General features: G+C 45.2%; 3 protein-coding genes across 7 annotated transcripts; 2 read left to right on the top strand and 1 right to left on the bottom strand.

Moving 5' to 3' along the window:
- Window positions 1–177: 177 nt before the first annotated feature.
- On the bottom strand, window positions 178–1,312 carry LOC118502361. The gene is made up of 3 exons (XM_036034579.1): window positions 1,196–1,312; window positions 794–1,119; window positions 178–733 (listed from the first exon to the last, which is right to left on the bottom strand). Exons 1-3 carry the CDS (start codon window positions 1,254–1,256, stop codon window positions 539–541), a joined length of 582 nt encoding a protein of 193 aa, XP_035890472.1. The 5' UTR covers window positions 1,257–1,312; the 3' UTR covers window positions 178–538.
- A 573-nt stretch (window positions 1,313–1,885) lies between these two features.
- Window positions 1,886–4,620, top strand: LOC118506259 (ras-related GTP-binding protein A). The gene is made up of 3 exons (XM_036043155.1): window positions 1,886–2,117; window positions 2,232–2,331; window positions 2,418–4,620. The coding sequence occupies exons 1-3, from the start codon at window positions 2,106–2,108 to the stop codon at window positions 3,455–3,457; spliced, it is 1,152 nt and encodes a 383-aa protein (XP_035899048.1). The 5' UTR covers window positions 1,886–2,105; the 3' UTR covers window positions 3,458–4,620.
- A 196-nt stretch (window positions 4,621–4,816) lies between these two features.
- LOC118506260 (beta carbonic anhydrase 1) lies at window positions 4,817–7,295 on the top strand. 5 transcript variants are annotated; one of them, XM_036043160.1, is made up of 4 exons: window positions 4,817–4,982; window positions 5,893–6,228; window positions 6,297–6,569; window positions 6,642–7,295. In XM_036043160.1, the coding sequence occupies exons 2-4, from the start codon at window positions 6,136–6,138 to the stop codon at window positions 7,041–7,043; spliced, it is 768 nt and encodes a 255-aa protein (XP_035899053.1). In that variant the 5' UTR covers window positions 4,817–4,982; window positions 5,893–6,135; the 3' UTR covers window positions 7,044–7,295. The 5 variants fall into 5 exon arrangements, with proteins under 5 accessions (XP_035899053.1, XP_035899049.1, XP_035899050.1 ...); XM_036043156.1 differs by having other exon boundaries at window positions 4,819–4,982; window positions 5,830–6,228; XM_036043157.1 differs by having other exon boundaries at window positions 4,827–4,982; window positions 5,856–6,228.
- Window positions 7,296–16,532: the final 9,237 nt, after the last annotated feature.

Below are 16,532 nucleotides of genomic sequence, written 5' to 3'. Positions count from 1 at the left end.
TAAGGGCTGGTTTTTCTAGCGCTTCGGCAGTGTTCGTTTGCACCGCAGATGAGGCATGCAGATAGGTGCGTGAAAACAGATTTGTCATGTTGAAAAGTTACCTAGAGAGCGTCGATAAGCAATACTATTGCATTGTGAAATAACATCATTTCCATACAGCTACTACTCGTCTACTGATGTATCATCCCATCTTTATTGAGTTTGACGTTGTAAGTACGCACAGTTCGGTTGATTCCCATCAAGATACGGGTTGAAACATAATTTGCCAAATTTAAATCATTCATTCAAGCAAAGCTCGACATTTGGGCGTCGTTCAATCATGTACGCAAATCACCCATCATCACACACAACAATTGGCCCTTATCGTTTCAGGTGCAAAACCTTATCGGCTCAGGTGTCACGGTTATTGTCGGGGTCGGGACTTCATTTTCCGGCAGTTGAGCGCCTGCCGGAGGGAGATAAGAGCGCTATATCTTATCGGCAGCAGGCAGTCAAACCCACAATCCTTCCCTATCAATTTGCGACTGGACATTGACTTTTAAATCATACCACTGTTGATGGATTTTGCGTTTATCCAATGGCGTAATAGTTGCAGCAGCTTGTACGTCGGCTCCACATAGATCCAGTGCAGCATGCGCAATGCCATGCATATCAGTGGTGACGTTTCACAGTTGAAAAATAATTGATCCTGCAATTTGCCCACGTGACTTGCTGGTGGATTCTTTGGCTGGTACTGCAAGGAATAGAAATGTTTGTATATTTTAAAATATTTTACCGTATTCATGCTGCTTACATGCTTCAAACAGGCCGAAGAGGACATTGTCCGGTTAAGGTTTTCCATCAAAAGATCCAACCTTCCCAAAAGTACAATAACTGCTTCCGCTATCTCGTGCGGAACATGCTCAAACGATTCCGACGATGATTCGGAAGCTGAGCTTTGCTTTGTTTGATATCGATCTGATGCAGTGTTGGGATCCATTTTTTGCGGTAAATCAAACGGCTCTACAGATCGCACAAACAGTTTAAAAAGTATATTGTTGAATATTTGTTGCAGTTCCATTAAACATGGTAAATTTTGTTCGGTCGATATTTCCTCTGTCGATGACTTTGTAGGGCTTGCTGTATCGAAAAAAAAGAGCAATCAAGACGGAACCTAGGATAACATTGGTATTGTGTTTCCGGTAGCTTTAATTACCTGATAAGCACGACAAAAACAATAATATCAGGAGCGCGGGAACATTCACATTACGAGCCATTTTGCACAGAGCTAACACGACCGAGTACCAAGTGCTTATATACAACTCTTGTTGGGTCTGTTTAAATGCCAATTGTGCTGTGAGAGGTATGAAAATATTTCCTGTATAGTATTTATTGCCAAATTCCAAACATGATTCCGTTCCGATGTTCACTGGCAGTTGTTAAAAAGTTGCTTCGGTGATTGTGATGGTACATGATTGTCTAGCTAAAATGTTGCTGTTTACTTACAAATAACAAGATAAGCGCGTTTTTTAGTAATGCTTGTTCTCGTTTCAAAGCTATCGCCCGTTTTTGTTTGCTCACAATGAACGGTGTGGGCCGTATTGCTTAACGTTTCAATACCAGCGTGGGGAAGGATTATTTTAAATTAATTATTTGTTCCTTCAAACGACCACATAACTTCCATTCGTATTTTTCAAATGAAGAACAGCACTATTTGGCAAATCATTTCCTAGTTTAAATTTGAACTAATTTGAATTTACGCGCCACAAATTCAAATTGTATGCCGCATTTAATCTGTATACCAGTATAACACTCAAACGCTTCTACGTTGCGACGAATTCGCTTTCCTGCTCTAGTATGAACTATGGGACTGCATGGTGGTCATAGTGCGCAACACGAAACGTCAAACGTCAAAAACATTTGTTGTTAATTGTTTTGTTGGTTCCTGCTATCTGTGCTGGAAGGAAAAAAGGAAAAAAGATCGTGATTCTAATCTATTTTCAATCAGAATTTTACGTTTTCCGTGTACAATCTACGTGTTACCGACGCATTCAAACCATTCGTGCGCGTTGCGCTCGCCTTGCAATCTTTCTCGCCTCCGATCCGATACGACTACGCCAGACAAAATGAAGAAAAAGGTAGGTAGTGTTTGTTTTCTACGACTTTACCGTCATAACAGTCAGTCGCTCAAGGATAAGAATGATTCACACAAATGCAATGGATTTCCACACCGAATTTCGTCCGTTTTGCAGGTGCTCCTGATGGGAAAGAGCGGATCTGGCAAGACCAGTATGCGATCGATTATCTTCGCGAACTACATCGCAAGGGACACGCGAAGGCTGGGAGCGACAAGTGAATATCTTCCGGCCCTGATCATACCCAAAGAAAGATTCACTAACTCCCCTCTTTTTGCCTGTTTCTCCCTTCCCCCATTGTAGTCGATGTCGAACATTCACACGTACGCTTCCTGGGAAATCTTGTGCTCAATCTGTGGGATTGCGGTGGCCAGGAATCGTTCATGGAGCAGTACTTTGCCTCACAGAAGGATAACATCTTCCGGAACGTGGAGGTGCTGATCTACGTGTTCGATGTGGAAAGCCGCGAGCTGGACAAAGACATGCACTACTACCAGTCCTGCCTGGAGGCGCTGCTCATGAACTCACCGAACGCGAAAATCTTCTGCCTCGTGCACAAGATGGACCTGGTGGCGGAGGAGCAGCGGGACATTATTTTCAAGGAGCGCGAAGAAGATTTGAAGCGCTGCTCGAGACCGCTAGAGTGCACAGCCTTCCGGACCAGCATCTGGGACGAAACGCTGTACCGGGCGTGGAGTAGCATCGTGTACCAGCTGATACCGAACGTGAAGGCACTGGAGCATTCGCTGAACTACTTCGCGAACGTGGTGGATGCGGACGAGGTGTTGCTGTTCGAGCGGGCAACGTTTTTGGTGATTTCACACTGCCAGCGAAAGCAGCACCGGGATAGCCATCGGTTCGAGAAGGTGTCGAACATAATCAAACAGTTTAAGCTGTCCTGTTCGAAGCTGGGCGCCAAGTTCTCGTCGATGGAGGTGCGCAACAGTGTGTTTGCGGCGTTCATAGACACCTTCACGAGCAATACGTACGTGATGGTTGTGATGTCCGATCCGTCGATACCGTCCGAGGCGACGCTGATCAACATCCGGAACGCGCGCAAGTACTTTGAGGAGCTGGAAAACCCAAACAGCAACAGCAGCACCGCTAGTAATCATCATCTGCATCATGCAGCCATTAACCATGGTGGGCACGGGATGGTAAATGGAGGCACACACCCGAACCATTACGCTGGCAGTGGAGGAGGCTATCACCAGTACGCTGGCCAGCAGCAGCAGCAGCAGCAGCAGCAACAACTCTACCAGCAACAGCAACAGCAGCAGGCTCACCACCTAACGCAATATCAATCCTATCACCATAATACAACAACGAACGCTTATCACTGATACCTGTACCGGAAGAAGTACTACTACTTCCGGTAAGCCAAAACGAATACTAGGACGTGATCTTCCAGTAGCCTGATGCCGCCGTTGATGATGTTGGGGCGTTCTCCTTCGCAGTCATTCGTTTTAAATTTTACTTGGCAAAGCGACGACAGAACAACAAAATAGTACGTACTGATTCTGCCCCGGACACCCCGCCCATAGTAGAGTATGGCGATTAGGAAGAGCAAACTCCACAACTAAGTCAGACGCTGGTACATTGTCTAGTTGCGCAGCGATCAGCACCATAGCGGCAAGTGTTTCGGTTTTGTTTTGTTTTGTTTTTGTTTTTTTGTCCGTTTTGTCCCACCCCATTTGTCCCGACCGATAGATGTGGACCACCTTGTGCCGGAGTCCTCCGGCGCAGCAGGCCGTTCCAAATAGTTGTTTGAGGTGTAACGATGTGTTCCTGATAATCTTGTTGTTGAAGATATTAGTCATTTCGGGGCGTGTTATGTTGTCGCGTGTGGGTGAGAGAGCGTATGGTTTTCTTTTACTACTCTATAATGATTACAGAGGATCCACTCATTTTATGAAGGTGTTACGTACATATATCGATATGCTTTATTAGCTCCGGCTCGCCATATTATCTCCCACTAGTAGAGTTGCACTGAGCGCTTAAATCAAATCTTTCCCATTCGTTGGTACGCGTGTTCAAATGGCCGCTTTAAACTTCAGAAACCATTAACAATTATGATCGCCAATTTGCTGACAAAACGTCTGTTCCACAACATCCCTCGGTACTCGGCACAACCGTGGACCAAAATATCTTCCTCTCCCGTTTCCTTCCATATACAACAATCTAACGCCGATGACGATACGGGAGTGCTGTGGAATAGGGCAGAGTAATCGCCTGTAAAACGGAGTAAAATACCCGAACAAACCGAATAATTAGAGTAAAACGTAAAACGAGAAATGTGTAAAAATTTTGGGACAGTTGGGACGAGGATGCAAATATCCAGTAAATGTTATTTGATAGTAGTAGAGGAATTCAAACGAAATGGCTGAGAACGTAAAGCCGAGAAGCTGTAAAGCAGTTTGTAAACAGTAAAGTAACAGCCAAACAGCAACAGGAGTACGAATAAAACAATATTGATACAATAAATGGGGGGGTTTTTGATACACTACGCCAGATGAGTCGGTAATGATAGTGATTGAAGTGTAGGGTCGGGAGAGTTTGCTGGCTCCCTTGCATCACTTTCCGGGATGGTGATGCATGCGCATCGGGTGCGATTTTGTTTTGCTCCATCTTCTTCTGCTCTTTGCAATCGCATGCCAGTGGGATAGGTCTCCCATCTTCCAATCCCTATTTACTTGAACCTTTCGTCAGCCGACAGCTGACCCAGTGAGAGCATAGTGTCGAACAGTCGACGGTTACCGATGGTATCAAATCTTATCAGCGTGTTAGCCCGACTATCGCACCGTCAGTTAGTGCCGCATTGCCCGTGGGAATACGCGGGTTGTCGGATTTGGTCGTGGTAAAATAGTGGTTCGTTTCAGTTTTGTTCCTTCCGTATATGCTTGTTGTTTTAATGGAAAATCTTATGCTTGAGGCATATTAACCAGTGAACGAGTAATCCGATGCAGCTGATAGTTAAAATAGTTACTTGTGATGTGTTTCTTCGACGGTGTTAATAACATTTTACTTCATGATTTTGACTAGACGTCACCTCTAATGCTCCAACTTGATGTCCAGTGAAATCAATGAACGCACAGCATATTTTACGTTCGAAATCGAGAGTGACCTTCGTTCGGGACTGGCTCATACACACACACACGTTACATCTGGTTGCCTCACGCAACAGTCCATTTCATTCGTTCGATCGTTCTACGGCTTCCAGCAACCGCGAAGCTGCGTGCATTAGAAAGAGATAACGGTCAAATGGCCACCTTGTTACAGCTCCAAGATGCGGCTCCATTGGGCCGCCACGTGCGAACGGGTGTGTGCGTGCGCGCGTTCCGAAGCTCACGCACACCGCGGCACGTTTGTTTACCAGCCCGCGACACTCTTTCGCCCATCCTCCCACTTGGGAGCACCAGCTTTTATCCACCCTTTTTACGCACTCAACGCGATGGGGTCGTCTTATGGTCCAAAGCGTTCTTCCGAGTGTGGGGTGCTGGGAGTTTGTTGGCTGTGTGTGCGTGAGCTGTATTGGAGGATTTTGTACCGGTGTCGTAGTGCAACCGATCGCGGATCGTGACGAAGACACTGTTTATGATCGCACTATTTTTGCGTTCAGTGTCGCTTTTAATCGATCAAAGGTTGTGAAGTCATCCTAGCTCGAGAATAGCCGCTCAGAAATCATGTTCCCATAATCGGCAGTAACGGGTCGCAGTGTTTGTTTTCTTCTGTTTCTTCAAGGAATATCATCGGATAGTGTTAATTTAATGTTTTGCAGTGTGCTTATCGGTCAAGGTAATTGTTGCTAACGAGTTGGGGAAACGATGCTCATCACTAGGTGACCCGAGTGCCGCTACGTGTCAAAGTGTGTCTCCCAGTGCCACTTCTGTCCCATAAGACGATCGTCCGATATTGCATCGCAAATAAACCGATCTTGTGCTTGGTGGCATCCTCCACATCCAAAGCCATCCACACCCACCCACCACACCATTGTCCGCATCCGCCGCCGGTGTGAGTCATCATGGAGCGAATATTGCGAGGCGTTATGCGTTACCGGCATTCGACGCGAGAGCAAATGGTGCAGGAATTTCGGAAAGTTCGCGACAATCCTCAGGTACGGTGCAGTTCATGTTGCTTAACGACGCAAGCTAAAGCTAATTATTTTTTTTACATTTTAAACAGCCAAAAGCCGTCTTTTTCACCTGTATGGACAGTAGGATGATACCGACCCGGTTTACGGAGACACACGTCGGCGATATGTTTGTCGTGCGAAACGCAGGCAACCTTGTGCCACACGCGGAACACTTTCAGGACGAGTATTTTAGCTGCGAACCGGCAGCGCTGGAGTTGGGCTGCGTCGTTAACAACATCAAGCACATCATCGTGTGCGGTCACAGCGATTGCAAGGCGATGAACTTACTGTATCAGCTGAAGGATCCAGAATTTTCATCTCTGGTAGGTGATGTGCGATGAGGATTTCTGCTGCTTTGAAGAGCGTTTCAATTGGGATTCTTTTTTTTCTTCCAGGATAACCGCCGCATATCACCGCTGAGAGCGTGGCTTTGCGAGCACGCCAACACGAGTCTGTCCAAGTTTCAAAATCTGAAAGAGATCGGCCTCGACAAACCGCTGATATTTTCTTCCGAAACACCGCTCCGCAAGTTTGTAGCGTACATCGATCCGGAGAACAATTTTGCGATCGAGGATAAGCTATCGCAAGTGAACACCCTGCAGCAGATCGAAAACGTTGCATCGTACGGATTTCTCAAACGACGGCTCGAATCACACGATCTGCACATTCACGCACTGTGGTTCGACATCTACACGGGGGACATTTATTTCTTTAGCCGGAATGCTAAGCGCTTCATCGCGATTGACGAGAGCTCGATCGAACGGTTACTGGATGAGGTACGGCGGTACTATTCTTGATTGCCGAAGGCTCAGTCAATTGTGTTTTCTGTCTAGATAGATGATGCTTTACGGGTTACTAGCTGTACGCTTTTATGTACAGTGTGTTGTTGCTGGCTGGACCGGGTGGGAAGATTATTTTCCTCCAAGTTAGCAAGTCCAACGTAACGATTGTAAAACAAGTGAACGTTACGATTGTATGTGTATAGTGCAATGAGAGTTTTATGTGCAATGTATAAAATACATCCGCTTAGTAAGGTGTTTTGTAGCAAACCTTTTTGTTTGTTGGTGTGAGGTGCTTTGTTACTTCCGATCTTTTGATAACAATCCAACATTGTTAATTTTCCATTTAAAGGTACGCGAATAACAGAAAACGGTTGTACAAAAGCAACGCGACACAATGTACTCGAAGAAGGATGCAAGCGGTGGTGTTTTTATTTTGCTTTTTCGCATTTTGTTTCGAATAAAACTGAGTTAATTTAACATCTTTTGTTAGTCGGAAGTGATTTAAAAGAAGTAAAGCGCACTAAGTGCAACGGCAACGGAAAATGAATCACGTTGTCGCGTTCAAACTGCGCCTTCGCTGCGCATGTTATACCGATTGCCTACTTTTAGGCGCTTACCACGTGCAGTGCATCACGTTAACCCTTAGCATGCGTTAATGCGTTCCGCTGCCTGTGGTGAGCTAATTTTCGTATTTAAATCCCAGCACGTGCCGGCGGCGTACATGGATCATGGATGCAGCGTGCCGTTGTAACAGGAATTGGAGTGGAAAAATGGGGCCCAAACAGTATCGTCTGCCCACGCAGAGTCGAAAGAAAAATGGCCGCAAGGTTGTTTTGATGAATCGGTTCGGAAGGCAAATGGTAGACAGCTTAAAGTAGCGCAACGATGGTGCGTTTTGTTAACAGCGTTGTTCCTTGTCCACATCGTGCAGTTTGAGTCGGTTAGCGGAGTCGAGAAATTTACTACTCCACGTCCAGCAGTCGAGGTAGATTGTGCATCTTGTTATGGTGCCCTCGTCGGTGAGGCAGATGTTACGGTGGCTTGTACTGTTCGCTTGTCTTCTAATATCGTGCCACTCGGGGAGGGAAGCCTTGGTATACAGTAGTAGCTTCTTCGTTTTCAGTAGCAGCATTCCAAGTCGTACCATCGGGTGGAAAACAGGGGAAAGGAGGGAATTTATGCAGGCTGCTGCTGGTTGTGTTGTGACGATGAAACATTGCATCGTTACTGCACTGCTGCGTCGCGGCAGCCAGCAGACGGATGCCAAATGAAGCCATCGCATTGGAACTTCCTTTTATGCCTCCTGTCCCATTCTACCCCCACCTGCTCCACACGTGCGTGTGATGAGATGAGGGAGCGAAAGATGCATGTGCGTTGTCAACACTTTTTCCACTATTTTTGCATGCCTGCTTACACGTCCGTGCCTGGCTGCATTTTAGTCGCACACACACACACACACACAAACGCTCCATCCATCCACGATGCACTACGCTACAGCCGTGCACTTGTGGCTGCGCTATGTTGGCCCGCATGTCTTCCACCGTCCTCTTCGCTCCTTCGGTGCTGTCGCCGCGACTTATAGCCCGGAATCCGGACATGGAGCGCTCTCGTATGGTCGGGCCAATGTGGGTCACTTGCGATTTCGTGACCAACTTTTTCCCGGCAGCGTCAGGCAGAGAGAGAGAGAGAGAGAAAGAGCGTCCTAAGCAGAGGAAGACAACAGATCAGCGTGTGATGATGGAAACGTAGCTCTCAGACGGTCGGAAAATGGGAAGGTGAAGGGGGAGAAGGGTTGGTGACTGGTGATGGGGTGCGAGAGGAGTTGCGTGGAGGAAGCTGCCGAGCAGCTTCTGGTGCGAAGGTCTACCGAAACCTGGACGCCCGGTGCGACGAAGAATGGTCTGCATTCTGGAACCGGAAATGTTATTTTGAGAAACATTATACCACGATAAATCATTAAAATTAATTGTAAACATTTACGGTGGTTGACCACCGTAGAAGAATAAAATTATATTAATCGTTGAAATTGAAAACAAAATTTTCATATAAAAGAAAGACTTTGTTTAAGCTACAAGATCGAGGATATTTTCACATGGCACAAGTGTTTTCATGTTTAAAACCAAGTATGGTTCAAGATATAACAACAATAAGACATGTTTATAATCTTTATATTAACTTAAAGTACTGTACAAGGAACACATTTACTTTTCAAATATTTAGAACATTACAAAACTACACACTCGAATACTTTCGATCTCGATTGCGTCAGCCAAAGCGCTCGAATAACACTCCTACATACTTCCCTAAAATGTCTTCCTGGGTATTCCCCAACAGTGGTGCAAGTGTATTCTTCTGATTAGACAAATTTTGGGTGAGCTGTGTGGTTGCGAAATAAATTTTACTTTTTTCCAAACTTCCACCAACTTCCTGCTTTCCTTCACTCACCCATCGTTGGGGAATTTGGTTTTTATTTTTTCCTTCCCTCAAAAAGAAGGAGTTCGGTACCGTGCAAGTAGGTCAACGAGAATCGTACGATGGCAGCGAGATCGCGAGTGTTCCAGCCATGGGCGATCTAAATCTGCCCACCGGTTAAGCGGTTTCGGGTCGTTTTTGTTACGGAGGTTTTCTTTCTGTCTATGTTCATTTTGGTTTTCAGTGCGATTTGCCTCCAGGTATTCTGGTGTGATATATGTGATGCGTGGTCGAAAGAGAGAATTAGCACTTTTTCGAATTTTTTTTGCGCTGTACGAATGGGGTGCGGGAGTTTGAAATCGAATGTTAGAATTTAATGACAAAAGTTTGGCAACATTGTGATGATTTGTGGCGCGTCTGGTGTCTTGAGCAGTAAAACGCTTTCTACAGCGAATGTAGGTTAACCGATGAAAACGAACGCTAATTTAATGTGTGTGTGAGTGGAATTATTTATTCAAGAATATTTTTGCTGTGTCACTTCGCCAGGCTCCGATAGTCTTGGAGAGGCTCTAATTTGAATGCTAATCGGGGATATTTCTGAAACTTGCACAACTTGTACAGCTACCACCGGAACCGGTAAAACATTCCGCAAACACTGCGTTGCTCACACCAAATCATTAACCATAATTCCTACACTCTTGCTATCGGTTCGATCTCCACACGGGCAACGGGATAAACGGGACGAACCTGTCACTAATTCACCTGACTCTAAGTAGTTTTATTTGGAGCTGCCAGCCAAACAGGTTTTTTTTCGGGGCGGCGACGCACCGAAACAAAAGCCATCCCATTGAACCCATTGGGAAAAGAAACTGTAGAAAAAAGATAAATCCTGCGTAGAATTGTCCCGCCGCCGGGCACGCATACCGAATTTATTTCGGCGGTTCAACATTTATTTCCCTACACCGCATTTGGGCAGCAAATTGCAGAGTACCATCACCTTCGGGGGCCGCTGTAACGTCGAGGTGCGTCGAAGGATTATAAAGATTTCGCGGCACCAGTGACGTACGGTAAGATTCGGTGGACCCTAGGGCGGTAAAATGAAAGGATCGCGTCAAACTGTGGAGATGTAAGGCTTGAAAAGGGGGTCCTTGTTGTGTGACCCAAATATGTGGCAGAGGTAGTTGTCCTCAGGCGAAGTCGATCGTTCCTTGTCGGAGTGTCAGAATAATCTTCGCTCGATCGATCGTTCGAGGAGGATAATTGATTTGAACTCAGCAGGTTGCGGTAAGTCGTTCTAGGGTGGTTTACTAAGTGTTCCGCAATGTCTGGGTAGTATCTTAGTGCCTTTCTTAAAATTCATCGTGCAAGTATCGCGAATCTGTTTTATTAAAAACAAAACATGCCGGTGTTTAAAAACAGCTACCACCAAGATGAGAGTGCTAGCCAGCCAGTTAGGAATTAACTATACGACAGTACGAACGAAATCAAAACAGAGCAATGAATTAGCAAGCACAACAATCACAAAGTATCTTCAACCGGCTTCAGCTCCCCCCAGTTCAGCTGTCAAACTGTCAATCGCGTGATCGAGCGCTCGGCGATGATGATCTTTTTGACGGGCACAGTAACGGGGGGTGAGAGTAAAAATTGCGGTCAAAACGCTGCAGCGCTGGGTGGAAAGGGTGGACCAGGAACTTCAAGAACAGCGCGCAACACGTGGACAATAGGGCGTTGGGCAGGGCGTTGCGGTGAAGAGCAACCACAGACGACACGGCAGAGGTTAAAAATTGGGCCAAATTTGCGTGCAAACCGCAAACGTGCAACGCATGCCGGCGCGTGTGCCCAACGGTGGGGGCACCCATTGGCGGTTTGCTGGCGAGGAAAGGGAAGCGAGAGAAGAGGCCTAAATAGAAACGTTATAAGCGGATTAGATGATAGAACTTGCTGCCTGTGTCCCGTTAGGCCGCACCTAGGAGCTTCGTGGTTTCATGGGTCAATTTTGTGCCGTTTTACTTCTCTTTTTTTTTGGGACATTTGGCAGGTTGGGCCAGTAATTGACAGTCAACCTGGAAGGTCCTCCGCAGGCTGGTGGATGTGGAGCAACTGGTGACACCAAGTTTGTTTCGTGACAGACAGAAGTCGTTTTAAGACGGAACAGGAATTGAGCGCGAATACACCTGACCGCCGGTGTTGGATAAGCAGAGATTGGGTCAAGGATTTGGCGTTTTTGGAGGTTGAAAAGAAAGTTTGGACGTGTTATGCTGTTTAGTTGTCCACATTAAGGAGAGAGAGCAATTAATTGTCACCAGAACAGGTTTAAATTTAGATTTGCTAAACCGGTCAGATATTTTGTTGTAGCAAGTTGTAAATAGAGTAGTAGACACATTAGGTGTGTGTAGTGTCTATATTTTCTTCTCCTGGCTAGGCGATCTCTTAGATCATGCTTGCCATTTCTGGCTTACAAGACTCATAGATACCGCATAGTTGCAAAGTCAGTCCTCACTATGGGGGAACGGGTCCTGATGGGATTTGAACCGCGGTCTTGCTAGCGTCTAAAAGGCTAGCGACGCTGTCGCATCTATCACCCCCCAGGGTTTATATCAATGTTTTTAATTGCTTTATGTTTTGATAAGGATTCCAATAAATCCTAAATATATTATTGATTTCTTATTTAAGTGTGACGGTTTGATGCCGTATTGTCAAATCCTGAACATTTTGTTCCATAAATAAAACGACGGAGCTCCTACCATTGTTTCCAATAGATGTGTTTAACTGGTAATGTCTTATCTCTTTAGTTTAAATGGCAAAACCTTAGTCAAGTTGTTTCGGTAGCGGAGATTTGCTCACACGACCCATCGTGTGTTCCGGAATTGGTTCCCAATTTTCATCCTAGCGCTACTTCCCTACCGGACCACATGTAGCGACATGATGATCATGCTGCTGTTGTTGGTATGTTGGAGCTTCGGTTGTTTTTTATACGTTCGATCATCATTATTTTGGCTCCCCCTGGTTTGCTCGTTCGCTCACCCCCCCCCCCCCCCCCCCCCCAAACAAACTCAACGTCTGTCGTTGTCCTTTTCGTAGGTTCGCTGTCGTCGCCATCATAATCGGCCGTTCCTCGCCTGAACGGACGGACGGATCATCAATTTAGTTAATTCGCCCATCCCGTGGTTGGGCCACCGCCAAAGCATTCACTGTATCATTCTAAATGGTTCGGAATCATCCAAGAAAGAAAGAGAGAGAGAGAGAGAGAGAAGGATAATAAAAAAAATCTCGAACAAAACAAAACCTGAACACCTCATCCGTGTTGCATCCAATTTGTCCGTCCATCTGGAAGGTGCTTGGTTCGGACAACGCAAGGGAGTACAATCGGGCAATAAAGGAACCCGGAATGGGGGAACTCATCGTGTATGTGTATACCAAAAAAAAAAAACGCACTGACGACGATTCCTTCGACACGATCCACCGGGTGGGATACCGGGAAGAGTTTCAGGATGCTGGTGAGGTTCGCCTGTGTCCGAATGGCCGATGGACATGAAACGGTTGAACGAACCGTCTCGTTCCAAAAAAAAAAGAAGCAACTTACCGCCGCGATGTCGACCCACCGAACCTGTAGGGCAATGTGTTAATAGGTGAATCGTGCGCGATGCGTTCCCATGGTAACGTGAAGCTGGACGAGAGCGCTTTATTATTATGAGCTTTTATTCGATGCTTCTCCCTGTGCCTGTTCGACCGTACCGGCGATTCGGCGTTTTTACAGTGGAACGATCAAACTGGCCGGATAGGATTGTTATTTTGGAACCAAACAGGAAGCTTTAAGGTTAAGGAAAAGGAACAGCATAACTGTTGGATGGCTTCGAAAGCTTAACAATGCAAATTTTATTTCGATTTAGCTCTCATTTTTGCATGATAGTTGTCGAATGAAGCGATTTAAAATTACGAAAAACGATGTACATATTTGAGGCAGTTTTTTTTATCATAAATATAGATAACATTCAAAATATGCCTGTATCATAAAAAATCAAAAGGATGATCATGTATCTAAAAGTTACTACAGAAATAGTTGAATATTTAATAAAATATTTTTAATTTCCTTATTTTGATAATACTCTAAACCATAGCAACACCCATACAAGACGGACGAACCGATCGGTTCCTTCGTCACGCGCATTAACCGCTTCAGCTCGGTTCGGTTCGATCGGTCAGCCATTAGCAGATGAAAGGATGGAAGCAAATCGAACGACAGAAATCGAATCTAAGGTTCTGGCCAAACCCCAGAAAGGGTCACGGAACTTGGTCAGTAGGGACGGTCCAGAGTACATTGACTCCTTGATAATCATTGTAATCGCACGCACGCATACATAGCAACCACTTCGACCGATGGTTTATGAGGCCTACAGGAGGCCGCTAGGAGCGTAAGATTATAATCGTGACGCGGGTTTGGTTATGTTTTTTTCTTCGTCTAATTTTTCTCGCCCTATTACCTCCTTATTCTGTAGATCGATTCTTGGTGTGATCGTTTTTTTTGTTGGTCTAGAGTCCTGGACACGATCGAGACGTCTCGATCGCTCAGGTGCTTTAATAGTTCTATATATGTGTGCGTGTGAGTACAACACTTTGGTGATGACCCCTTCCGGAGGCTGAGGATTGTTCCGGAAAAAGGTGAAGCATAAAACAGGACAGGTTTTGAGGCTCTGTAGGCAGTTTTGGCTATTAAGAAGAATTTACGATGGGTCGTTCTTACGTCATTGAGTTCAGAGGAGCATAGGAATAGCTGTGATTATATATTTATCCCTGAAGTCAATAGGTTCTATACTATTGCTTCTTTGAAAATAGTTAAGATACTTAGTATAAAAAAAATTCTTAAAAAATAATTGTTAGTTTTTACAAGTTGTACTAAATTATCCTTTTCTAAAAAGTTAAACAAAAATGAGAAACTTTCAATACAATTCCTCGGTTACTGGATATCGCAAAATATTTATTTTACATTGCAAAATATAGCTAAAATGTATTGAACAAACAAAGAGGTACAAAAACAAAATTGTTTAAATATATTAAAGAAACAAAGTGACGCAATGTGAACCTAATGCTCAACTCAATTATCCACCGGAGGCTAGCTGAAACAGGATTTTGGAATTATCATGCCTTGGGCTTTGCTTTGGGGTTCGTTACGATCGAACTCTAGCATCCTTTTCTTGCCTTCCCACCCACCGGTGCGATGACGATGGAAATGTTGACCGTGAGCTGTGCAGAGGAAAACACGGGCGCTCATCCTCCGACCGAATATCGACAGATTCTGTCTATTGACCTTGGCCCGGTGAATAACCTTTTACAGCAGCACCCGTTCCTACGCACCAGGCTTCGACAGGGTCACAATGCAACGGAGCCGTGTGTGTGAGCGTAGGAAAAAAAAGGTAAACCGTGCGGTGTGTAACATCCTCCGATGAAGGTCGAACGAGCAGCGGATGTTTTTGAACGGCGCTGCTGCTGCTGCTGCTGGCATTTTCCTTCAGCCAAACCTGATGTGCATTTTATACACATATGCGGTGCATGGTGCGAGGGTGAGTTTTCCTTGTGCGTTTCGTAACTCGATCGGGCGGCTATTTCGACTGAGCCGTCACGTGTGGAAACGCTCGTCTATGTGAGGACGTTTGGCATATTAGGCGTATTAAGTGGAGGTGGTGAATAATTCACAGCCTTTGTTATGTGGATTTTTTTAAGTCACGCCGTGTTTAAAACACGTTTTATGGCAGGCAATATTACTGAAAACTTCATGTCAATACTCAAAATGGCGTGTAAAATCATCTTCTTGGATGAGCGGGTTAGAATGTGGATTTTTTTTCGGCCGTTGTTTTATTTCTTTTCCCCTATTTTCCTTTGGTCCATTTTTCTTCATTGATCTTGCATGTATGGTGGCAAGCTTCGTTTTAGCTTTCGATTGGTCGCAAACGAGCGGCCAACACATCCTAAAGCCTAATCAGAGGCTGATTGAAGAATGACTAATGACCCAAGATGATCGAAAAAGGCTCGCGTTGCCACTGCTCGTTCCGTTCCGCCGGTCCAGCATCAACGAGCAAGCGATACAAGTTGTCGTGCATAATTAATTAGAAAAGTGCAAAACGCTGTGCAGAAAGCTGCTCGCCTGCCGGTGGTTGTTGTTAGGTGGCTTTTATTCAAATTCGTACAGGCCGAAGCCGTTATAAGCAGATCGGGCCGGGATTTTCCAGCGGGAAAGGTATAAACATGGCAATAGCATCAATGGTTCAGAACCGCTACATGAGCTGATTAGCTGCAATTGTGTCGAAATTTTTTTTATAGAAAAGAAAAGCATGTTTTTTGTTTGCGTGAGTGTGTTTGACTTCTATTGGGCATTATGCGTGTGGTTTTTTTTGTCAACTTTAAATATGACTGATGATGTTTGAGTGTATTTACAAAAAGAGGTATCATCAATCAGTGGAAAGAAATTTTGTTATAATTTAAGTATGTTCCAAACCCTTTTATGTGTAAGCGTAAAAGCCACCCTAATTATGATTGTATTTAATTCTACTTACTGAACCGGTTATTTCACCGGTTGATGCAAAATTCTTAAAACCTTGGTTTAAATTTACTTGACAAAATTTTAAATACCTTATTTATGCCCAGCTTTCCTACACATCTCAAAGCTAGACGCAAGAACGTTCCTTCTTCCATCGTTTTGTCATTGCACATTCTGGACGGTTTCATCGATGTCAGCGCATTAGCGTCCGACAAGTTCGTTCCGTTTTGCACCCTGGCCCCGGTGCTTGCTTTGTCATCTGTGCACCCTATCATGTACAGCAACTTTTCTTCTCATTACCGACAAATCGTGTCTAGTGTGTGTGTGTGTTACTGGCGGTTAGAAGCAAACATACAGAAGGGTTTGCTGGATCGAGCATCGATGCGATCGTACGCTTACAATGTTAACGTACCAGCGCGCGCAGATCTTGTCTTGTACGTGCGTCGGCTGAATGCGGATTTGCGCAATAGACAGCAGAATCGAATTGAGCCAACGCAAAACCGATTGGTTACACGTGTTCCAGAAACCGACAGCTAACAATGGTTCCAACCGGCGTCGGA

The sequence above is a fragment of the Anopheles stephensi genome, chromosome 2 (assembly GCF_013141755.1).
Source record: "Anopheles stephensi strain Indian chromosome 2, UCI_ANSTEP_V1.0, whole genome shotgun sequence".
NCBI lineage: Eukaryota > Metazoa > Arthropoda > Insecta > Diptera > Culicidae > Anopheles > Anopheles stephensi.
The sequence above is the reverse complement of the archived record's forward strand: the minus strand, read 5'-3'. Positions and strand labels throughout refer to the sequence as shown.